The sequence below is a fragment of the Mus musculus genome, chromosome 2 (assembly GCF_000001635.26).
Source record: "Mus musculus strain C57BL/6J chromosome 2, GRCm38.p6 C57BL/6J".
Lineage (NCBI taxonomy): Eukaryota > Metazoa > Chordata > Mammalia > Rodentia > Muridae > Mus > Mus musculus.
In genome coordinates, this window is record NC_000068.7 from 12181359 (window position 1) to 12207250 (window position 25892).

A 25892-nucleotide genomic window follows, 5' to 3' on the forward strand; every position below is an offset into this window, starting at 1 on the left:
CCTCAGAGATGCTCGGGATAAGTTACATTGACCCCAGAGCTCCCTTTAAAGGATGGCCAAGGGGCATCACTGTTTAGAGTCAGCCAGGGGAAACATTCTCACACAGGCCTAGTCGTAAATTCTCACAAAGTTCTTTGCAAACAGGCAATTTCACTGATGACAGAAACACCCAATTTTAAGTAGAGGGTCATATTCTCTTTATTGTGATTTAATTGTGTGACTTTTTCAGGTTTCAGAATCTGTTCTCTGACCTCAAGATTGCTACTTCTATATTGATTATGAGCTGTTGCCCTTCTTTATTCAAACTGTAGGTGGGTAAAGTAACTTTTCTGCCTGCAGGTATCCTGAGGTCATTAATGGGCCCAGTTTTCTTTCATTGCAAGGAGCCTTTGTATTATTTTTCAAATGTATTTTGTTTAAAATGTGATTGATTGGTTGATTGGTTTGTGTGTGTGTCTGTGTATGTCGCATGTGTGCAGATGACAAGGGAGGCCATGGAGATCAAAAGAGGGGATCGGATCCTCTGGAGCTAGAATTATAGGTTAGTTGGGGGCTGCCCCCCATGGGTGCTGAAAACTGAAATCTAATCCTCAGGAAGAAAGCACTGAGCCCTCTTACTGTTGAGGCCTCTCTCTGGCTCCTTTTCAAACCTAGACCTAGTAAAGATCACTCACAAACCAGAATATGATTATTTTAAACACGAAAATACTGTTATATTTGTATGGAAGGAATACTGAAAAAGAGGTTTCTTTGCTAATATATTTTGAAATTACCCCTCCCCCACTTTGGACCGAGTGTCATACAGCACAGGCTGGCCTTGAACTCACTGTATGTACCTTGGGGATGATTCCAAATAAATTCTCCTCTTTCTGCCTGCTCTTGGGTTCTGGCATTCCAGGCCCCACTCCTGGTTGGTTGGTTTACTCAGTACTTGAGATCAAACCCCGGAGCTTTGTGTGTGCTAGACAGGCATCCTACCAAGTGAGCTACATCTTTAGCCCTCCTAAGTAGCTTATTTTAAAGCTCTTAAACTTAGCACTATAGTTTAAAAATCTACTGTAACTATAAGATGTAATGTGTAGTCTACAGAGAAAGTGTGTGAAAGCCAAGATCAGTTTGTGTATCTGACTCGCCATTATCACCCCATGGAGGTTAAAATGCTAAATCCTTCCATGCTGGCAATTTCCTGCCCAATCTGCTCTGGCTGCTGTTTGCTGAGTGCTAATTGGTGAGTTTTCCATTAGTCCTCTGTAAAATCCAATTAGCCCAAGATCAGTAAGGCCTGCTGGCACTCTCTTACATTTGTTCCAGTCACCATCGGGTTCCCAAGGTCACACACCACCATCCTGGTCACGTTTTCCATCTTGTACTCACAACTCAGGGGCCTCAGTCCCTGTAAGGAGAAAAGAACACCACCGTGGGGGTCAGGGGCAGAGTAAGTTCCATCCTGTGGCCTGCAGTGTGGGAGGCCTGAGCGCTCCCCTTGATTTCAAACACCTGTGCGGGTCCCGCTGCACACAGTTGATCTGCTACCATTGACTCAATAGAAAACACCAGGACACGTTAAACTTCAGGAAGAGTTGTCTGAGGACGTGTTTTGTTGCGGAATTTGAGGCTCAAATGATATTTATGTGAACATTTTGTATTTTCATTAACCTTAATGTTAGACTCTGAGCATTAAGATAAAAAAAAAAGCAATAACATATAAGCAAACAGATTTAGTCCTTACATTAATACCACAGGAGAGAAGCAACAGGGATGTGTGCTGTTATTATGTCTCTGTGGCTAGTTGTAGGGGTTCAATTTTTCACATATCAAATGTGATTTAAAAAAAAAAAACTCTTAGGTTAGCATACTAAAGAATAGCTTTATTATGGTATTTTCTTTTTTGAAAAAAAAAATTGTTGTTTTTTGGAGTGTGTGTGTGTGTGTGTGTGTGAACACACACATGTTTGAATGAGTTTAAAGGCCAGAAGAGAGTGTTGGATCCTTGGGTTTGGAGTTTTAGGCATGAAACCATCAAAGCAGCCGGGCGGGGTGGCACACGCCTTTAATCCTAGCACTTGGGAGGCAGAGGCAGGCGGATTTCTGAGTTCGAGGCCAGCCTGGTCTACAGAGTGAGTTCCAGGACAGCCAGGGCTATACAGAGAAACCCTGTCTCGAAAAACCAAAAAAATAAACAAAAAACAAAAAAAAAAAGAAAGAAAGAAAGAATGAAACCATCAAAGCCTCTCAGATCTCACTGACGCATTTCCATATCTATGTGACATATACATATTGATTTAATAGTGCCACCTGAACTGTACCCCAACATGTTCTCTGACTAATATTTTAGATTTATGTTTAACTGGTTCTTTCTCTATGTGTCCTTCCTGTAACTCCAATTGGAAGAGGTTCTTGTTCGTTGCTGGATAACTCTTAAGCCTTCCCTTTGCAGACTTCTGCCCCTCCCAGGTCCACCTTTGTCTTTGTGTTACAGCCATGGCCTGGAACTCCATTATTCACTTTCCACCTAATTCTCTTTCCATCCCTCAAAACCTGATGGTGTATTTGGTGACAACTTCTTACATACTCCACCATTTCCCTATATGTCATCAAACTGTGGGCTGCCACCTTCAGCCCCTAAGATATGAAAGTAACATGGATGGCTTTCACAATGGAGTACTTAGGGGGAATTCTGGGAACTAAATAGATGAAGCTTTCTTTGGCAATGATACTTTGTTCATTGTTAGTGTTTCTGGGGTTTTTACATAAAAGGAAACAATATCAGGTTTTCAAGTAAAGGCTTTAGAAATGTTTCTCTGTTCCCTTCTCCTTTAGGGACACAGCCCCCACCCCGACCCCAGCCAACCCGCCTCCAAACAAAGGAAAACAAAACAAAACAGAACCCTCCAATTTCTTCATGAAGAATTTTATAACTATACATCTGAGTGTGTAAGCTTTAGGCGGGCAGAGCTGCCCCGTCTCAATATCTGGAGCAGGGTCTACACAAAGCAGCAGAGAAGATCAGAAGCAGCTCACACATTGTCTCCTAAAGAGAAGACTACACAGAGATGCCTGCTCTGATCATTACCCAGGGATTCCCATGCATGCATACACATGTGTGCACACACATAAAGCTTGGAGGCACCATTTATCAAAAGCTCTTTACAAATACCCTGCAGAAGGCATGCTTGGTATGGTGAAGGAGCTAAAAAGCATCTTTCCAAAGTTAGTAGTATCTCATTACTCAAAGGTAGGTGTCAGGTATTAATCTTTATAGCTCATAACTGAGAGTGACCATACAGAGATGTTTCACCCCAAAATTACTAATCATGAAGGCAAAACAAAAATAAAAAGCTTTTGCAAGTATCCATATTCCCCTCGATTATAGCTAAGGGTTTTAGTTTCTACTGTTCATAAAATTGACAAGGACTTTTAAAATTTTTATTTTTAAAATAAAAATTATTATATGTGTTGTGAGTTTTTGGCCTATATGTTTGTATATGTTCTGCATGCCTGGTACCCAAGGAGGCAAGAAGAAGGCATTGGCATTATGGATAGTTTTGAGCTAATATGTCGTTGATAGACACTAAGCCCAGGTCCTCAGCAAGAGTAATACATGTTCTTAACTGCTGAGCCATCTTGCCAGCTCCCACATGTACATTTTCTCAGCTTTCAAGAAGCAGTTGATATCAATGGAAACATTTCCCCTCCCACATCACCTCTACCCTCTTTTCTTTGTTTCGCCTTTATTTCCTCTCGCTGATGAAAAGAGAGGCCAATTGTTTTTCTAGACATTTCTAGATTATTTTTCTCAGTGGTTCCAGGGACATTTTTGTACTAATCCATTTATAGCTTTTAGAATATTATTCACTCCGTTATTCATTCACTAAAAATATTTATCTTGGGCCTGCTGCTTAATAGGTAAACAAGACTCCCATGTCCTTACTGAATTTCCAATCATTGTAACAATTCTAACAGGTGACTTGTAGCAAGCAATGAAAACATAACTACTGAAGAGTTAGGTGGTTTTTTTTTTAAATTAGAAAGTAGGATTTAAAGAATATTTATTGCATATTTATGCAACCAGAGAGGGCATCCTGGAGAAGGTAGCATCTGAGCTGATGCTAGCAGGGCTTGTCAGAAATTCAAAACAGCTGAGACCTGAGTCTTGGTTCTGCAATACAACAACCATGTAGTTGGAGTACGCTACTGTCTTCTTATCTATGAAACCTAGAACAAATTTGCTTTTTCCCTGTAAGGTCATTATCATGATCATGTAAATTCAATGCATGCAAGAGCTCAGAGCAGAACCCAGAGCATCACAACTGCACAGTAAGTGCTGATTGTCTTCTTTAGTAGAAAGGAGTCAGGTCTCTGAAGAGGGTGAAATTTTAGAGTTAGTGTGTCTGGGAGAAGAGCATGAAGGGGGACAGAACAGAAATTCACACCACCTGGAATTTGAGGTGTGTGTGTGTGTGTGTGTGTGTGTGTGTGTGTGTGTGTGTGAAATAGATGCTGATGACACAAGGAGAAGAAAGAACATGAAGGGTTAACCCTCTGAAGGATCTGAATCTGATCCAGAAAGCAATGGAGAACTTTAAGACAGATGCTAACATAGTCAGACTTGCTTGTTAGAAAGATGGTCCCTGCGTAGCAAAGAGTCTGGAGGGGGAGATGGGGAAATGGAAGAAGAGTAGGGTAATATTCTTGTCTAAGTCATGTCAGCCTGGAGGAAGGCAGCAGCAATTTTAGTACTTGGAGCGAAGGATAAGGGCCAGGCAGATTTCAGGTTGGTTTGAAGCTGTGGACACTAGGTGGATGTAGGTACCACTCCCTGAGACAGAAAATGAAGGCGAGAGCCATGTGGGTGTAGGGGAGAGAAGGGGGTGGAGAATGGCAAGGGTAAGGCGATTGGGAGAGATTTGAATTGGGACGTGCAAAGTATCTAGAATAGCCAAATCACAGATGGATAGAAGGAAAGCATCTAATGGGGAGGAGAAGAAATAGAGAATTCGTTTTCACATGAACACAGAGCTTCATCTTGGGAAAACGAGTTCTGGAGTTGGATGGTAGTGGTGGTTATATAGCAGTGTGTGTGTGTGTGTGTGTGTGTGTGTGTGTGTGTGTGTGTAGTAATGATAGTTAAACTGGGCCAGGGAGATGGCTTGGTACATTAAGGTGCTTACCTGCACAGATATGAGGAGCTAAATTTGGATTCCCAACATCCACATCAAAGCGAGGAATGGCGGCAGGTTTCCCCACTGGGGGTTGGGGGTGTGGTGTGGTGAAGACATGTGGACTCCAGAGGCTCACAGGCTAGTTAGTCTAGTTAACAGAGCTAGATGCAGGTTTCATGGCTGAAACTTCCTAACACAATTAAGGAGTGAGGAAGTGTATTCTGAAGAAGGTATCCTGATATGAACCTCTAGCCCCTGAATACACCAGCATATGATACACCTGACATATACACTATGCATCTGTATATGGGTGAGTGCATGTGCACACATATGGACACATGCATGCATCACACACACACACACACACACACACACACACACACACACCACATATCATATACTGGTTCAAATGGTAGATTTGATCGTATATATAATTGCAATAGCATAGACATTTTAATTTCATTTTTCTAGAAGGTCAAAGTTTCCCAAGAGAGAACACAAAAACTCACTATCAGGTAATACTTACTGTACGTCCTCATGTGGCAAACCTTTCATACAATCAAAGTTCTTATGCTGAGTATAGATTTAGAAGGTCAGAAACTTCAAACTAGTTAAAACACAATATCGTTTACCCTTGGAAGATGTAAAGATCCAGTAAAGTCTCTATCCAAGGGGCACTGACAAAGGGTTTAAAAAAATTGGGGGTACCTTAGCACTAAGTCAAGGTTATGGCTAATACCTGTTACAATGTGTGTTACAATAGAGTGATAAGCTTCTCTGGTATTTTCTTTTGCAACCCAGTGAACAACAACCTGGATGAAAATGAAAATATATGGGAGCCCAGACATATTTTTTTGAAAATAACACATTTAAGCTATATGTTTGTATTTGTTTACGTATCATTTGCACATAAAGATTTGTAGGTGACATTTTTCTTCTCTCTCTTAGTAGGCTTATTTTTAGTTGTATGTGCTTGTGTGTGTGTGTGTGTGTGTGTGTGTGTGTGTGTGTTTGGAGGTGAGTCTATGCTCTCGCGTGTTTATAGACATGCAGGACAGAAGAGGTTGTCAGATCACTAGGAGATGGAGTCACAGGGCTAATAGGATCTGACAGGGTCTCCTATAAGAGCAGTTAGTGCTCGTAGCATCTGAGCCATCTCTTTAGCCTTTCTTCTTTTTTGTTCCTCTTGCTTGCAGAAGTTTAATTACGAGATGGCACTTTCAGTTGAAAAGCCTACCACAGATATGTGGGATGTGTTTCACTACCCTCTAGTTTTTATATACTGAAATAACATCAACCAAGGAACAAGTGTGGAGTACCGTGAAGTGTGAAGTGAGGATTTGAGATCAGTCCTTGGAGATATCAGAATACAAACAGATGCTAAGGCTTGCAGTAGGGGAGGGGAACTGCCAGAGCAATGAGGAACAGCAGGGAAGGTTTCCCGCTAATTGTTGTTGCTGCCGATGAGAATGGGTTTAACTGCTTCTGCCTGATCATTTTAAAACAATTTATTAAGGTATCATTGGCAGGAAAAGGCTTGGGATACAACCTGATGAGTGGAGATATTTTTAAACTACTTTCTTCAAGAGAAATGCGTAATGATTTTAAGTGTCAAAGACACTTGATTGCTGTTTGGTTCAATTTTCTTTTATTTTTAATTGAGAAAATAATTCAACAAATACAAGAATCCATGAGACTAGAAATGGAAATAGAGGATTTTTGTCCCCTAACTTTCTTCTCTCTCTTCCTTATCCAATTCTCTATCTATCTATCTATCTATCTATCTATCTATCTATCTATCTATCTACCTACCTACCTACCTATCTATCTCCAGGGTCGTCTATGTACAGCCTGGCCTTGAACTTGTGATTATTCTGTCTCTCCCTCTCAAGCGCTAGGACTGTAGGATACATCTCCACATCAGGCTCTGGTTACAGGTTTTTAAAGGCTCAAGGCTGACAGCATCACACCAGACAGATCACTTTCCATGACATAGTTCAGTCATTAGGCTGTGAAAGTCCCTTATAACATGTGGTCTTGAGAAAGTGGTAGACACATAATAAATTTCAGCTGAATAAATCCATCGGCAAGCATTTATTGAGTGCCTATGTTATTTTTATGCCTGTGAAAGAATGTGAGCCTTAGTTTCTGCCCTTAATTGAGCATCTCAAATACTCTGAAATGGAGGGACTGTCAGTTTACCAAGCATTTACAATGATGCTTTTGCTTGATTGCTTATTTGTTTCAGTCTTTTTACTGAGTTTGATTTGTAGCATGGGCAGGTCTTCAAATCATGGATCCATTAGCCCAAGCCTCCTGGCTGCTAGGATTACTGGACTAGTTAGAATGTTTTTGTTTTTTGTTTTTTTGTCAGATGAAACGATTAAGACTATGACAGGTTCCCAGGACACACAGAGTGGGAAGAATCATGCTCTGATAATGATCCAGAAAATTTATGCTCAGCATAAATAGCCCTGGTACCTTGTCAATAAACAGCAACATTGAAGACTGGTGCACAAGGAAGAAACAGGCCCTTCTCTGGTCTCAGTCCCAAAAATTCGGACTAAAAAGAAAGAAATGAATTTGTTTTCTTTGCAGTTCCTGTCCCGGCTGTTATCAGTGCTCAGCGGGACTGGTTGGCTCTTCTTCCATCACCGATAATAAAAACCAGACCTCCTTCGATCTGCTTGGAACTTAGAGGAACTCAAACCAGGGTTTGAAAAGGCAATGAGGAGAGAGGGTTAGCCTGAGAAATGAGTCATCTGCCTCTTTGGCTGGCCTTTTCTCTGTCTCTCTTCAGCTCCCGGTCTTTGGCCATCTTTGTACTGTGCCTGAGAGAGACTTTACTATTTCACAGCCACCTTCTCCCTGCCTTGTTGCTGTTATGAGCTGACAGAGGAAAGACTCAGTCTTGCTCACTGGACTTTATATTTGCATGGGTTCCAGCCTTACCTTGTTGTTGCGCTCAATCCCAACATAATCTGCTTCTTCGGGGATGATAACAAAGAGTTCGGCTTCGTAGGCCCCTTCTCCCTCATTTCTTGCATTTATTATGAGCATTAGGTGATTTTCATCGCCAATAATTATCTGATGCTTATCTCTAAAAAATACAGTTTAAAAAGGATGATTATGCAAACCCTACAGCACTGGATTCATGAATATTCTATTTAAGATATTTAAATATTGTGTGCCTGTAAATCTAATCACTCAGGAGACTGGGATGGGAGAATTGGAAGTTTGGGACCATCCTGGACTACTGTGCTACATAGCAGGAGTCTGTCTCAAAACAAACAAACAAACCGACCAAGAAATACAGTGATTTAGCAGAGAGAGAGAGAGAGAGAGAGAGAGAGAGAGAGAGAGAGAGAGAGAGAGAAACTGGTAAATGGAAGGCTAGGGCTGAGAAAGAAGGGAGATGGTCCTGCAAAGCCTGTAGGGAGGTTTAAGAGAACAACCTCTGAATGGGGGAGTTGATAATGCTCCATGGTGTGCAAGCTACTATTTAACATTTTGTTCTCAAAAATAAAATTGATACATATTATTTGTGGACTCCAGTATTGTGCCCCCGCCCCCCACCCTGACCAATTTGAAGCCATCAACACACAAAGTGGCTGGCTACCAAATTCCTGCAAACTTAACATTTGACTTTGGAACCAGAATGAAGCGTCCCAGCTCCTTCATATCACTGAGAGCACACATTAGCAGAAGAGTGAGCTGCAGGGAGAGACAGTGAGCTCCTTTAGACAGTGATGGAGGGAGGATGCCCAGCAACAAGGATGCCAAGAGGGCAAACCAGGCAGGCGAAACAGGATCTCAAGTGGCTGAGGGAGGGTTTTGAAGTATTTTAAGGAAACTTAGTTCACTTTGAACTCCAAATGAAACCAATGTTCAGAAATGCCTCTTCCACTTTTGACCCCACCTCAAAGCTATTGCTTTTGACACTTATTAAATTATGAACTTTGGGGCAAGTCCCCTTGAGAGATTAGCAAGCAGATTCCAAATGCTGGTAGTTCAAGCATTCCTGGGGGTGTGGGGAGAACAGCCCTGCTTTTCCACCCATTGATGATGTCTCAGCTCCAACTACTATTTCTTTCTGCACGCAGCAAGCAGTGCAGTCACCAACTCCAGAGTCAGTGGTCCCCCCCCCCACCCCACTGTGAGCCCTTTGATTCCCATTTGACATTCTGACACCTTCTGCTTGACCCCCACCCCCAGTGTGTCTTTTAAGTCTCCCCCACCCCCAGTAAATGAAAATCAATTTTGTTTTGACAGTTTTAAGGAGGCCTTTGAATCATGGGGTGCTACAAAAACAAGTTTGGTTAAGGTGTGGACTGAACCCTTTCTCACTTGACTAAGGTAAGTAAATAGAACCCGAGCCACACCACATATGAGTTTACTTTCAACAAGAACACTCTGATGCTTGCTGAAAGATGAACTGGCCCAGGCAAGATCTCAGGCGGTGTCACTTGACCCCAGTGATAGGGAACTGACCAGATCAGAGGCAAATCCCAAGTGTGGCCATGCTAAGGAAATCCCCGAGTCACTTTCCCGCCTCCATTTCTTGGAAGCATATACTTTCTCCAAAGAAGCTTTAAGTAAACACCCAGAGACCACCAGGTGTGGTGCACACATTTACTTATTTAAACTTACGGTCTAGCTGACAGCTTCAAGTCAGGAACGCATAGATTGTCTTCTCCACAGTCCACCAGGATGTGAGCCTGTGTTAAGTGAGGGAAGCATCAGAAAGAATCTGAGAAAGCTCAACTCACATCCTTCCTCATGCCGATCATAAAGGATTCCATCAGCTGAACCTAAGCTTTCCTGCTGCTTCACAGAAGTCTACACAACCCCACATGCTGTGACGGAAAGTGACAGGATGATGGATCTTATTTTATTTCCAGATTGTTCTGAGATGTCTGTAGATGATGCTCATCAACACTATTGAGAGGATCACTGGTTACATTGCTTCCAGTACTACTACATTTGAATAAATTAAATCTTAATTAGGGGAGAAAGGTTTCTAAAAGTCTCATAAGGAAACATGCTAGGATCATGCCCCTAATGCTATATACCTCTGTGTGCAGGTGGAAATAGAAGGGTCTGACTTTCATCTCCAGATTATAGGGACAGCTCTCTCCAGAGAATGGCAAGGAAAAGCCTTCAGACTCTTGCCTCAAAGACTCACCTGCTCAGTAACTACATTGTCCCTGTAGTGGTTCAAAATTGGCTTCACTTCCAGGCTGTCTTTAAAGGTAGAATCATCCAAACTGTAGTTCAGGCTGATGTTGATTGGAGACAATTTATCTCGGAATTCAGTTTCATCCTAAGAAAAGGCAAACACCAGCTCAGGCTCGTGAAATGACTGCAAGATGTAAGTCTCTGACAAACAGGCAACCCTGGACTCCTGTCAGTGGTAGTGAAGGACAATGTTCAACACAGCATGATGAATTGGGTGCTAATGTATGTGGTCTGCTGTAGCAGGCATACATAAACCCAGTGTTGAAATCACCTAGAGCCGTGGCTGCTCTGAGATACTCTAGAGCAGTGGGTCTCAACCTGTGGGTCACAACACCTTTGGTGGGGGTCAATGACCATTTCATAAGTGTTGCATATCAGATATCCTGTATATCAGACATTTACATTATGATTCATACCCATAGCAAAATTACTGTTATGAAGTAGAAATGAAAGTGATTTTATGGTCTATGGTTACGTGAGAAACTGTATCAAAGGGCCACAACATTAGGAAGGTTGAGAACCACTAGTCTAGAGGAGATGTTCAGGTACCCTGGACCTATAACACTTGACATGGAATTGGTCAAGCCACTGAGTAAAACATTACACTCATATACCAAGCATGCCAGAGAACATCATGACATGGTTTTTTTGTTTCGATGAAGCTGCCAGAAGGTTCTCTTGGGATCAGAGGAAGATCTTTGCTATTCCTTTAAGCCTTTCTATGAACAAGAGACCTTTAGCATATTTGAAGGTGCCTCAGATAAAGTAACAGGAATCCTTCTAGAGTGAGGAGAGAGAAGCAAGCACTAAGCACTAAGTGTTAAGCACTAAGCACTTACCACTAAGCACTTAGCACCAAGCACTAAGCACTTAGCACTAAGCACCAAGCACAAAGCATTTAGCACCAAGCACTAAACACTTAGTACCAAGCACTAAACCTGCAGCCAGCATCCTGCCTTTCAGTTGTGCTAACCAAGGTCCTAATAAGTTGGGGGAGGGGGACCATGTGCCTGGGTTCTCATTCTAAAGTGTAGTTGCAAACCTTTAATCCTCACTAGCATTCTCCCTGTGAACTAAGCCTTGATGGGAAGAGAATAAATGGGACTATTGATCACTCTCTAACAGCTGGCAGCAGGACAGTGGATAATTGGGTTCCAGATAATTTGAATTTTAAATTTCATGAGGATTTATAAAACCATATCACCTGTTTATAAGCACAATTACATGTTATTTTTTAATGAAAGCTTGGTTGTGTAAATATTTTCCCAAGCCAGCTCTAAATGTATCCTGATAAAATCTAACAGGACATACTCACATAGGATAAAAAAAAAAAATCAAATAAACCATGTTGAACTTTTATATATGAGGGAGGGAAGGCAGTTAAAAATAAAGACCACCTGAGTAAGATGCTATTATCAACATTTTGTTCAAGACAAACAAGAAGCTGTAAAGATTAAAAGGAAGAAATCACTGGGTTTTTTGAAGCCAGGGTCAGCAAGACAGTATCCTACCTTATGCCAGAGTCTCCTCCCGGAAAAGTGAGAAAAGAGAGATGTGGATGTCCATGGCAAGCATGATGGTTAACCAGATAGAAATGGTTAGAATTGGGATTTGAACTTGATAAGTCCCAGAGGGGATTTCCAGAAAACTTACCCGAAGGTAAACCATAAAATCCTGGCAGTGGAGGGATTTCTGCTGCTTCATCACAAAGGGGAAGGTGAAATGGGACTGGTGGTTGTGGAGAAAGAGCGTCCGTTTGATGGCTCCTTTTTGCTTCAGGAAATCTAACTGCACCTCGGCCAGCAGGGCTAAAGGAAGATAGACAGACAGACAGACGAGAGTACACAAAACCATGCTGGGGAAAAAAAAAATTGGGCAAAGGCAGTGCTGTCAGGGGAAGGGGCTCACTTCAGGATGGTGATTGAGGAAAACCTTTTCTTGTCATAGTTGAACCACACATAAGCTGATGTATTAAAAAAAAATCAAGCCCAGTATCTAAATATTTTGTGGCTTTGCATGCACATGTGGCATATGTTTGACCACTTTTTTATGTGTTTATTCATGCAGATGTATGTGTGTGTGTGTGTGTGTGTGTGTGTGTGTGTGTGTGTGTGTGTGTTGTTTATGAGTATGTGTGCATGTGGAAGCCAGAGGTTGACACTAAGTGTTTTACATGATCATCCCCCCGACACACTTATTTTTTGAGACAGGGTCTCTCATTGAGCCTGGAGCCTACCAGTTTGGCTATGGTAGCCAGTCAGGAATATCTGCAAAGTGCCTGCCTCTACCTCTCCAGTACTGGGATCATAGAAGCATCAGCCACATTTAGCTGTCATAGAGCACTGAAGACCTAATTCAGGTTCTCGTGCTTGCTCAGCAGGAATGCACAACCAAGCTCTCTTCACAGCCTATGTTTTGTAACTTATGCAAAAAATACAGCATACCACTTTCCCAACAATTATGTTTTGTGATAGCTGATGCCCATGATTAAAGCAGAATTAATTAGGTAGTTTTTAAACATACAATAACAACTCGAGTTTTCATAAAGGGCTCTTCAGTTTTCTATTGTCTGTGCAGAGAGATATGTCATGGGATAGCATAAAAATGAAAATATTCTCACCTATTGTATTTGAAATGCTCTGGCCTGCTATAGATGCACAGACTCTTACAGAAAAGCTGTGGGAAGACAATAGTCAGTAATTTATTGGTTAGTAAAACTTTGAATTTGAGATAGAATGTTCCCTTCCATCCTTCCAGATAAAATGAACGCATGGCTTCCCCCTATACTCTTAATTACATATAGATACACATGTGAATAAATTTGCACACACACACACACACACACACACACACACACATACACACACATGCCAGCTCAATGCAATTACTAATACAACTGAAACAGGTATCTTTGCAAATACTTGAAAATATTACTAGAGATTTAATCAATCGATTAATCAGTACCACCACTGTCTGTATGCAATGACAATATATGAACGTATTCCTTGTGCCATGGAGTAAAGAACTGTATAATGCAGAGGGTGAGACGCTATGGAAAAGCCTGGAGAACAGCAGGGGCGTGGCTCCACTTGAGCACTGGAAGATTTTCAGTGTAGTCGGAGCTCCCAGAAAGATGGTTTGGCTGATGACCATAGGGCTTTGAAGTCATGGTGAGGCGTGTGCATTCAATCAGAAGCATGGAACAGCAAGCTTGTCTTAGCATCAATCAACACCTCTGCTGGGAGGAGCCTAGCACTTGGTACCTTGCAAGGAGTGAGATAGTCATGGAGGTGGGAGGAAAGAAGAGAGGGAGAGGAAGTTAAAGCAGCTGACTCCAGCTAGGTGTGCACAGTGATGTGAATACCAAGACGGTGACAACTGGCTGGAAGACACTTTCTAATTTCTCCTTCAGCGTACACTATCTGCCACCCAGGAAATGTTTGTGGTGTTTGTGATTGTCCCTTGACCCAGACTTTCCCTGTCTGTGGCCATAGACTGAATGAGAAATATCCCCTTGTCTCTGCCTGAGTGTATGAAATATTCTCACCTCCTCCTAGGCTAACAAACAGTCATGGCTGCAGACAGGGCCTGTGCACATTACCGAGAAAATAAAGATGCAAGAGAAGTATGATTTAATGGCAGTCCTAAAAGATTTTACTAAAAATTCTAGTATGATTTGAGAATTTCTATGGAATTCAAAAGAGTAAAGCCAGTCAGGCTTTAACTGGATGTCAGCTTCCTGTGTCAAACGTAACAGAAATATGTCACATCTGGGATTCATCTCTGTGACTTCAGTCAATGTCTCCCTTCATGGTAAGTAATTCGCCACACACCATTTAGTCGAAAGTTTCCTGACATGTTTGTGCTGTTACAACTGTTTATACCACTTCCCCAGAGAAGTCACAAAGCTTACCCAATGTCTCCTTTGATTAGAATTATTCAAGGAAGGTCCGTAGGTAAGCACATCTTTAAATTTTCTGGCAGTACTGGCCTCTCAAATTAGGTTTTTTGTTTTTTTTTTCCCCCATGTTCAGCTTTTCCATAAGCATTTTGTGTGTGTTACCATGGTCCACTGACCAATATCTGACTCACTATTCCTCAGTATAGATGAAGCTTTTCCAAGGTAAAGTCACATTTATGATGAACTTATCAATATATAAAATTAAAATGGATTTAGAGACACTAATTGCTTTATACAAGATGAAGCAATATAGCTTTCACAAAGGAGTAAGTTACAGCTATGGAAAAGGGCTGGTAAGGAGGAATTTAGTAAATGCTGTCAGCTGAAGGCTCTATTCTCAGTTTATGAATTATGTCAGAGTACATCTATATTTCTTTCTTTGTCCTCCCTATCTGTTAATATCATTAACAGTTGGATGACCTCAACTTTCTTTCATTCAAATTTACTATATTTACTGTGATAGCCTGTTGAATTACTAAGAGTAGCATTCCAACCTGAACAGAGGTCAAAGAAGGCTTAGCTGAAATGTCTTTTCTAAGCGGCAGCTTTTCCATAATTCTGTTCTAAACTAAATTTTCAAAATTTTAATTAGTAGATGAGCATATTCATTCTAAACATAGAGAAATATTTCTTATCTATGTCTAAAGACTTATCATGAGTTTGGTTCCAAAGAATCAAGTTCATACATAATTGTGAATTGTGTCAGGCAAAGCTGTGAAATACAACTTAATATGAAATATAATTTTAAGCTATGATTTATGTTTAAATTCAGCAAAGTCTATTAATCTGATTATTTTTTTATTGAAAAAAAATAACATGAAGCCTAACGAAAACTACATGAAACCAACTGAGTGTTCTTGTTGAGTCTATCTAAATAAGGCTATCAGCAGATAGGCTGCTGTACACAGAAGGCAGGAAGTCCACAACATGATCTCCACACTATTTGCCCGCCATGAACTGGTGAATGTGAGCTTGTGGTGTAAGTCTGTTTGTGGCTATATACAATGAGAAAAAAATGAGATAAATGTAAAATGTGGTTTTAAAATACAAAGCCAGATGGGGGGAGATACTCAGTTGGTCTAGTACCTCCTGCAGAAGCAGAAGCATCCATATTTATATCACCAGCATCCAAATGAAACCCCCACAGTAGCCATCGCAGTGCTGGGGTCGGAGGTGGGGAAGAGGGGAGGAGACTCTAGGGCAGTGGGTTTCAGCATGTGAATGGAGACACTTTGGGTGTTGAATGACCCTTTCTCAGGGGTCACATCAGGTGTCCCTCATCTTAGATATTTACATTATGATTAATGGCAATAGTAAAATTATAGTTACAAAGTAGCAATGCAAATAATTTTCTGGTCAGGGTCATAACATGAAGAACTGTATTAAAGGGTCACAGCGTTAGGAAAGTTGAGAACCACTGCTCTAGAGCTTATGGTTAGCCTAACCCATGAGACTGAGGTTCATTAAGAAACCTTGTCCCAAAACTAAGATGGAGACAGATTAAACAAGATAGCTGGTGTCAACTTGTGGCCTCCACATCCCTGTGTACACATACCCACATGCCCATGTGCACACATATATCAATACATATAGCACACAAATGCCACATACATATGCAATATAACAATGAAAGCACAAAGCACAATCACTAATTCTTATTTATTTATTTATTATCATGTATGCATTACTTGGCATTTGTATTGGGGAGCACACATGTTATGGAGAACATGTAGAGATCAGAGGACAGTTTTGTAGATCTGGTTTTTCTTCCACCTTTACTACGGTCTGAGGACTGAACACAGGTCCCAAGGCATGTGTGGCAAGCACCTTTACAAGTTGAACCATCTCACTGGTCCAATTATTACCAATTCAACTCTACTTTAATGATGAAAATTATCTGACTTTTCCATGGTATCACTCATAGCTGAAAAACTCTTTTCTTTCAGATTGGAGAAATAGCTAAGTTGTTTTATGTTCATAAAATAGAAAAAAAATGTTTTTCTCATTAGTAACCAATTATCTTAATATTTATTATGCTGAATTTCATTTCCTTTTTCCTGAGTAATATCAACAGCAGATATTAAATCAAAACAAAACAAAAACCCAATGACGACGACAACAACAACAACAAAACAAGGCCAGATAGCTGACTGAATGACACAGAAACCCAAAGGGAAGGAAGTGAGGAATGATTTGTGACTGGAGTTTGCCAAAGAGTTCATCTACAGTACAAGCTGATGTGAAATCAGGTCAGTGTCACAGCAAAGATGCCTCTCAAACTCTTCGGGTAAACTATCCACAGAACATTCGACATCCTCCAAACATTCTACACAAGTCAGCTCTTTGCTTCCTAGCTTCTGTCTGGTTGGTTGGTTTTGGGTTCTGAGGATAGTCTACCACTGAGATACAACCTCAACCCTTAACTTTGTATCTGACTATTCTGAAACATGAGGAAAAGGCTTGCACTTGAAAATCAAGTGTCTTTCAGAAAAGGATACAATTGAATTAAATACGAGTAGTGTGATAGAACTAAATAACAGCAGTATAATTTGTCCACAGATCAAGTTACATTTTATCTTAGCAATGTGACTCCAGGGAACAAGAAAATGGCTGACTGAAGGGAAGGGAAGGCGTGAGCCTGGGCTATTGGCAGTTGGCTGCAGATGGGTATAAGGGCAGCTGTGCCTCAGCAGTGTTCACACTGCTGGGTCCCCAGTGCCCTACTGAGTGACCCACCCATGCTCAGGAACATGCCAACAGCTCTAACTGGACTGAGTGGGCTAAATAAATAAAAATAACTCCTAGAGAAGTAGGTGAAGTTGTGAGGGAGATGTGCTGAGGGTCCTTGAGGGGAAGGGGTTAGGGATAGAGTACGGGATCAAGGTTCATTCCATATACATATGGTAAAATTTCAAAGACTAAAAAGAAAAAAAAAATTTTTTTCCTGAACAGAAGTGAATAGTCCTATATCTTTTGAAAAAGACTCCAATTTCTCTCTCGTTCTCTCTCTCTCTTTAATCAATAAAACTAAAACTCTTAGGGGAAAAAGACATTTATTTGAAAATAAACACATTCTATACTGGAGTGCTGCCATTAGTCTTAAAAGAATGTAGTGTGGAAACCCAGGGTTTTGAAGGTGTGAACATGGGGCTCCTTGGAGAACGTTAGAGTCCTGATGTTTCCAGCCAAGTAGAGCTCACAGACTACTTAGTGTTCATTGAATCCTGCCAGGCGTTGGGGAAACGCTGGCTTTCTCCCGTATTTTCTCAGATCGGGTTTCATTATACTACTTTATGGTTTAAAACCATTTTAAAATGTGCTCAGGGCATTTCCCAACCACTTTCAGAGGCAGTTAAAGGACAGGCCCGGCCTTTCCACACCAAGAGCTTGCCACAGCAGGATGTTTTCCAAAGACTTCCTCAAGATCCTTCATCTCCCACAACTTGGACTCCCATAGGAACTCCTGTTGAAGGGCTATTAGCGGCACGCTAGGACGGGCTGAACATAGCTTCTCGGGGTCAACACTAGCTTTTCTTTGTTTTAATATTTTCAAGAACTGAAGATACTGCCACAACACCCACCCTGGCAAATAAGAATCAATCTCCAAAAAAAAAAAAAAAATCTCAAAATCTTTGTTGTTTTTCCAGAGGAAGTGCCCTGGCCCTGCCGTGCATTGTCTTCTGATGTCTGGGGACCCCCACACTCACAAACAAGCTGGTATTTTCTTTTTCATGGGATGTGTTATAACGCAGTTCAGTTGTGTCATTTCAGGTGACACGCTGGATCAAAAGCTGGATATCATGGCCACAAGAACAGTTCAGGGTACAAAAATCTCCTTTTGTAGACCACTGAACTTCTATCTAGTTGTACATCTCAAATTACAAAACTGCTATTTCCCGCACCTGAAAATAAGTAATCTTGACTCGGTCATTTATTTTTTTAAAAAAGAGACTCAATAGATTCAGTATATGCAAAAGTAAGAGTCAAAGTATTTCAATGTGTTTTGGGTTTAGATAACATCCAGAGTGCCACGAAAAAGTTTAAGGTTTTTTTTCCCAAATGTTTTGGTCTTTTTATCTCAGAGCCTGTAGGTTAGAGCACTGGCTCTGTGTAAGTCAAAGCTTAGCACCAAACTGCGCTCCTCTGGTAACACAGACTCTTTGCCACTCAATCTTGGTCTATAATTCAGAAATCTCAACATCCTCTTGAAGACTTTTTCTAGATCCACAGTGTGCATGACCTCAGGCCCTACCTCAGACTTTCTGCACCCAAATATGTATTTTTTTTTTGGAAAAAAAAAGATTCTAGGCAATCTGAATCCATGTTAGAATGTGTGTAGGAATGGGCTAACTTACCAGGCCACAGGAGTAGGGAATTCTGGAATCTGGCAAGTTTTATTTTCAAGGTTGATAATCATCGGGTGCAGCAGAAGCTGGGCATCCACGGTTACAACTGGCCTTGCTCTGTAGGAAGAGAGTCAAGGCATGAATTGAACTCCCAAATCACAGACGGATCCTTTCCTGATGAAAGGAACTCTTCCTCAAGAAGCCATTGTCAACGCAACATGCCCAGCCTTGCACAATGAACCCTGCTCATGTTTTGAATAAATGGGCACCACACTCAACTGATCTCTAAACCACCTAAGAGTTAGAAGTCTGAACAAGGGATGCTGGAGGCCTGTGAAGCACATTACATCTGTCAGCTTGATTGCTTATCAAGAGGACTCACTGTGCTCTGATACTATGCTGTGCTCGTACCACAGCTCCACGGGTTTCTGGAGCCCTATGTTCATGTTTGAGGAGACATATATTTTCTTCAAAGATTTCTTTTACTTTTATTTATGTGCATTGTGTGTGTGTGTATACAGACGGTGACTTGGGAAGCCAGAGAGAGAGAGCATCAGATGTCCTGGAGCTAGAGTTACCATGTGGGAGATGGAACCCAAACTCAGGTCTTCTGCCGGAATAGTAAGTTCTCTCTCTTAAACACTGAGCCCACTTTCCAACCCCAAGACACATCGACTCACAATAAGTACTTGAGGATTTTGAAAATTGTGGGCTCACTGATAATTTTTCAAAATGATGAGTAATTTTATAATTAAGCTTTGCAGATTTAGCTGAGCACATGAACATAGATTTATAGAACCATTTTGTCCTTCACCCAGAGCAGTGGTTCTTTATCCTGTCTGCACAGTGTAGTTACTTGGGAACTTTCAAGCAAACACTACAGCCAGACAATATCTTGGGTCAGTGGAACTTGAACCTCCAGAGGTAAAGGGCAGGACAAAAATCTTTGTTTTTCTCTCTTGAATGCTGTCATTTTATTTTTCATTGGTTAAAAATACAACATGACATTTTGTGATGACATGTTTCTTTCTTCTTTTTTTTAACTTTGTAGGAATATTTATTTTCTTTTTTGTTTTTTTTTTGTATCTTTAACAAAATTTTTTATTATATATTTTCTTTATTTACATTTCAAATGTTATCCCCTTTCCTAGTTTCCCCTCCAAAAACTCCCTATCTCATCCCTCCTCCTCCTATTCACCTACCCACCTGCTTCCTGGCTGTGGCAGTCCTCTGTACTAGAGAGTATAACCTTCACAGGACCAAGGGCCTCCCCTCCCATGCATGACCGAATAGGCCATCCTCTCCTGTGTATGTAGCTAGAGCCATGAATCCCACCATGTGTTTTCTTTGGTTGGTGGTATACTGGTTAGTTCATATTGTTGTTCCTCCTAGGGGGATACAAACCCCATTCAGCTCCTTGGATACTTTCTCTAGCTCCTTCATTGGGGACCTTGTGCTCTGTCCAATGGATGGCTGTGAGCATCCACTTCTGTATTTGTCAGGCATTGGCAAATCCTCTCAGGAGATAGCTATATCAGGCTCCTGTTACCAAGCTCTTGCTGGCATTCACAACAGTGTCTGGCTTTGGTGGTTGTTTATGGGATGGATTCCCAGGTAGGGCAGTCTCAGGATGGTCATTCCTTCTGTCTTTGCTTCACACTTTGTCTCTGTAACTCCTTCCATGGGTATTTTGTTCCCCCTTTTAAGAAGGACCGAAATGTCCATGCTTTGATCTTCCTTCTACTTGTGTTCCATGTGTTTTGCAAATTGTATCTTGGGTATTCTGAGATTCTGGGCTAATAGCCACTTATCAGTGAGTGCATATCATGTGTGTTCTTTTGTGATTGGGTTACCTCACTTAGGATGATATCCTCCAGATCCATCCATTTATCTAAGAATTTCATGAATTCATTGTTTTTAATCGCTGAGTAGTACTCCATTGTTTAAATGTACCACATTTTCTGTATCCATTCCTCTGTTGAGGGACATCTGGGTTCTTTCCAGGTTCTGGCTATAATAAATAAGGCTGCTCTGAACATAGTGGAGCATGTGTCCTTCTTACATGTTGAAGCATCTTCTGGGTATGTGCCCAGGAGAGGTATTGCTGGATCTCCCGGTAGTACTATGTCCAATTTTCTGAAGAACCACCAAACTGATTTCCAGAGTGGTTGTACCAGCATGCAGTCCCACCAGCAATGGAGGAGTGTTCCTCTTTCTCCACATCCTCGCCAGCATCTGCTGTCACCTGAGTTTTTGATATTAGCCATTCTGACTGGTGTGAAGTGGAATCTCAGGGTTGTTTTGATTTGCATTTCCCTATTGATTAAGGATGTTGAACATCTTTTCAGGTGTTTGTCAGCCATTTAGTATTCCTCATTGAGAACTCTGTTTAGCTCTGTACCCCATTTTTTAATAGGGTTGTTTAGTTTTCTGGAGTCTGACTTCTTGTGTTCATTATTTATATTGGATATTAGCCCCCTATCAGATTTAGGATTGGTAAAGATCTTTTCCCAATCTGTTGGTTGCCTTTTGGTCTTATTGACAGTGCCCTTTGCCTTACAGAAGCTTTGCAATTTTATGAGGTCCCATTTGTCAATTCTTGATCTTACAGCACAAGCCATTGGCATTGTGTTCAGGAATTTTCCCCCTGTGCCCATGTGTTCAAGGCTCTTCCCACTTTCTCCTCTATAAGTTTCTGTGTCTCTGGTTTTATGTGGAGGTCTTTGATGATTCTAAAAGTTACATGGGAGGAGGGGAATGGATGTGAATGCCATTGGAGCTCCCCAAGAGGGCAATAAGACAAGAGAGTAAATCAGAGAGCAGGAGAACAAAGCAGCTTCTGAAGCTTAAGTAAAGGAGACACTAGCTGGGAGCCAGATTTCCAGAGTTCAGTATGTATCAGCGGTGTGATGAGTAGGTTTCCTCTGATGGACAGAAGGGGGAGGGGCGCCATGTATTTCTAGGGGCAAAATGCTGTTCAAGCGACTACTTCGCATAGTTTTGTGATAACAAGGGGGCCACTGGGATTTATTACAAGACTCTTGATGTACTGTATTATATATTTTTTAATTTTCAAATTTGTATTATCTGTAAACATAAGATGATAAAATGGTGTTAGGCATGCTAGACGTTTTCTGTGGTAATCACCTTTGAGAAAACAGGGGAGCGAGCGGGGGAAGGTGGGAGTAATAATCCTCTCGAGCACAGAAAGGTAGAGGATGGAAAGGAACATCTGGTGTGGGCATTGGGGTGTACCTGAGCAGAGTCGCCTTGGACAGGTTTTCTAATTCTGCAAGGATCAGCAGTCACTTAGGTCCTTGTGCCAGCAATAGGCTGGATCAGGTCATGGAAAATATGGGATTGGCCCAGAGCCGAGGTGGATTTGGAGGTTGGCAGATAGAGTCAGGGTTTTGGGTGGTTGTCAGTTGATGGCCATAAGAAGCCTGAGCCTCGTACTTGAGAGCTGCTAGGAGTTTCTGCTCTCTGCTTCTCTATAGCCTATGCGAGAATAGCTGACTCAAATCCGTGCATGATGCGCTTTTATACTGGGGTCGAGGAGCAAAAGCTTAGTGATTTGTGGAGAGCAAAGCTTAGAATCTCTCAGTAAATTAACTACATTAGCATTGCATACCTAGGACACCTGCACATACAGGTCTGTATCCATGCATTCTTGCATGACCTTACCTTGAAATCCTAACCTAGTCTCTTGAGTTCATAGTAAACTTTTAAAGAAAAACCCAGCTATCTAATCAGTTATTACTTAGTATAATTTGCATTTAGGTTCTCGCTAAATCCTTAGACAGAGGTAATCTCATGAGCTAAGTATTGATTTGATAGTTTGATGTACAGGTGAGAACTAGAGGCTCCAAAGGCTATGGGAGTTTTCCCTGAAATCATACAACAGTTAGTGTGTGGAAGGGTCAGGTTCTGAATCCAGGTCTGCTGCATTGGTGCTGCATTAGTGGTGCGGCTGCATGGGTATGGCTGCATTGGTGCGGCTGCATTAGTGCTATAGTGTTGGCATTGCTGCATTAGTGGTGTGGTTGCATTGGTGCGGCTGCATTAGTGCTATAGTGTTGGCATTGCTGCATTAGTGGTGTGGCTGCATGGGTGTGGCTGCATTGGTGCGGTTGCATTGGTGCTATAGTGTTGGCATTGCTGCACTAGTGGTGTGGTTGCATTGGTGTGGCTGCATTAGTGCTGTAGCAGGTCTTGCTTAGGAGGGGATGACTGATTCCTGGCATGCTCTATTCCCCAACATTTTGTCCACACTTGGGTGTAGGAGTGAGTGTGAATAGTCATGTTCTGCCTGTTATGATTCTGTCCTACAAGTATGGACATCAGTGATTCCCTGACATAGAGAGTCTGACTTTAGAGCCACCTAAAACATGAGTCATTTTCCGATTCGGTGAGTTTAATACTTTATTTAATGTTAGTTATATTGGTAGGAGCTAGAGGTTTGCTCATAAAGTATGAGAATAAAAGTATATAGAAATGAGAGAAATGTTAAAAATAGAGGAGAAATACACACAGAGTTTTAAAGGGACGTAGGACCTGTCTCCAGAATAAACAGGCAGAATGGGCCTTTAATGGCGTTAGGACTAAACTTATAATCTAAGGGAAATGCAGCTAAGGTAGAGCATTTACAACCCAGCAACCACGTACCTGTAAACAGCTACTTTCCCTTTTCCAAATGCCCCTACAAGCAAATCTGAAAAAAAAAAAAAAAAAGACAAATCAAAATCCATGCATAAGTTTTATAGAACCTGAAAGCCCAGATCAGAAAAGCCCTCCCAATCTGAAACTTTTAAGCAAGGACATTAGACTACAAGTGGAAAATTCCATACCAGACAACCTTGTTTCATGCACAAAATTATTAAAAATTTTGTATGCAATTACCTTCAGGCTGCATACATAAGGGATGTATAAAATGTAAATAGGTTTTGAATTTATGCTCGGTTCTCCATCTCTAAGATCTCTGACTATGTATGCAAGTGGTCCACAACCAGAAATGAAAGCAAGCAGAATCCTAAACACTTCTGGTCCTAAGCATTTCTGATAGATGTGGCTCAGCTTGCTCTGCACACAGCTAACAATCTGAAGCAGTACATGGAAGGTTCTGGAGTGCCAACTGCAGAGTGACAGCCATATAAACAGAGGAAGAATTCACACTGCTTGTGGACACTCGGGAAGGCTATGGCACTTCAATGTAATGGCAGTCTGACATTTGAAAGAGTGGCTTTCAGATGCCTTCTCCCTGAAGGGCAGTGTGGTGACATGCTTGGGAATCCACCCTGGCACGGTTTTCCCAACCTCTAGACAGATAATCCAAGAAAAGGCAAAAGGAAAAAAATTTACAAGCTGAGGACTGACAGAAAGTCTGGCCTATTACATACACTGTCTTATCTCTGTCTTGCTGCCACTGACAACCCCAGGAAGCAAGGATCATCGTCTGCAAGTGTGACATTCTGAGCATCAATCAGATAGCACCCTCCCTCTTTCCAGAGAATATGCGTAGTAAGTTCCCATTCAGTAAAGTAGTCCATGGCCTTTTAAATAACTGAAGTATTAATCTGGTGTTCTTCAGTAGCAATAGTAATAGTAGATAATACACAAACAAATCCAATGTTCTACCAAAAAATTATTTCCAGTGATTTCTTTCAGAGAGGAAATTTGAGAGGTTATCAGCCGTACAACTTACAGAGAAACTGAACATTAAGGTGACTAGATTATAAACTCACTGACGTCACGTAACCAGGTCAGAGGCAGATATGAGGGAAACCCTGGACTCTCTGAGGGACAGGAACTGTCTCAGTGATTTGCCCCCAGGTAAAGCAGCCTGTTTATCTCTAATTTACAGTGGGTAACCCTTGGTGGAAATCCACGACATTAGAAATGACACGGTCTAAATCTACAGTGTAAAGAGCGCAGACTTGGGAGGAGTAAGGGTCTGGAATGAAGCACACATTTTTGTACCCTTCTTCAGCCTAGGCAGGCTGGTTCAGACCGGTTGGCACTGAGGCTGGGCCTCCTGCTGTGCTGCTTCTCATCACTCTCCTTTGATGTGACCCTGCCTGCCACCTTGGCTCTTCAAGGTTTTCCCCGAGTTTACTGCAAACTGTGAATCTGCTAAAAGGCTGTTCTGACAACTTCACAAGAAACTTAGCTTGACTGGGGATGGGCTTCCCCTCTTTATAAGTGCAGATTTTATTATTAAACATTTGAACCTTGAGCTGACTAGCTTGTCTTGGTTCCATTATTTCTCTACCCGCCTAGATTCCCTCTTCTTTTTCAGCTCCATGATGCCTCCCAGGTTTGAACCCGGACATGAGAGCCACAGGCCGGCCCCAACACATTTTAAACAATAACTGGTTAAGTCTATTGAAAGAGAAGGATAAACATTTTTAAAAGGACGAAGGGGAAGCTCAGCCATTTGCTGAGTTACAGCAAAATGACTCAGCACCACAGTGTCTTGTCAGTTCCTTCTCCCCCGTTAACCACATAGGGCTGAGAGCTGGAACTGAGCAATAGGAATATGACTTCTGTGTCCAGGTTGGTCACTGGAGGAGTGCTCCTCCCTGTCTGTTGGATGTCCCCAGCCAGAAAAAAAGCCATATCTGCCCACGGTAGCATCCAGATCTGTGATGATCCTCATCACATCCCTCCTTTCTGAGTCTTCCTTCATCTCTTCTTTATCAATATTGCCCAGGCTAATTTCTCCAATGCACAATATGTTTTCTAATCCCTGGTTTAATGTTTGTGTGGGGACCACTCAACCTAAGATACAATAATTCTTATTAAATATTTTTTCTTATGTAATGGGCTCAAACATCTCTTAGATCAAAATTTAGGCAAACCTTTCTGTTTTATAAATATGGAGTCTGGAATAAGAGACTGAGGACTTGACTCAGAGGAGGCACTGTGCATGCTATTGTTTGAGTAAGTCAAACACAAGCCATCTAAAGAGAGCTGTGTTTATGGAATTAAAGAAACCACAGAGAAGGGGACTGCAGTTTAGCCAGCCTCTGTCTTAAACCCTTGAAGCCAGATGTCTACATTCCTTAATCTTGCAGTTTAAAAACTCTGTTCAATGACTTATATCAGAACTTTAGTTTCTCTGGCTTTTTTCACATGTATTCTTTGTTACACGTGTGTCCTTGGGGATATTCTTGCATTGATTACTAT

At 41.5% G+C, this 25892-nt stretch overlaps 1 protein-coding gene across 4 annotated transcripts in view; it reads right to left on the reverse strand.

The window, feature by feature from the left end:
* Itga8 (integrin alpha 8) overlaps window positions 1-25892 on the reverse strand; it is a 195354-nt gene that overhangs the window by 74727 nt on the left and 94735 nt on the right. For 3 of the 4 annotated variants that reach the window (XM_006497475.4, NM_001001309.3, XM_006497476.3), the window contains 8 exons: window positions 23373-23418; window positions 18717-18824; window positions 13021-13076; window positions 12054-12208; window positions 10348-10485; window positions 9813-9880; window positions 8115-8262; window positions 1301-1393 (listed from right to left, as the gene is read on the reverse strand). In XM_006497475.4, coding sequence (XP_006497538.1) covers window positions 1301-1393; window positions 8115-8262; window positions 9813-9880; window positions 10348-10485; window positions 12054-12208; window positions 13021-13076; window positions 18717-18824; window positions 23373-23418 — 812 coding nt within the window. Of the gene's footprint in view, window positions 1-1300; window positions 1394-8114; window positions 8263-9812; window positions 9881-10347; window positions 10486-11911; window positions 11925-12053; window positions 12209-13020; window positions 13077-18716; window positions 18825-23372; window positions 23419-25892 lie in introns of all 4 variants that reach the window. The other variant, NR_138462.1, reaches the window with a different exon arrangement.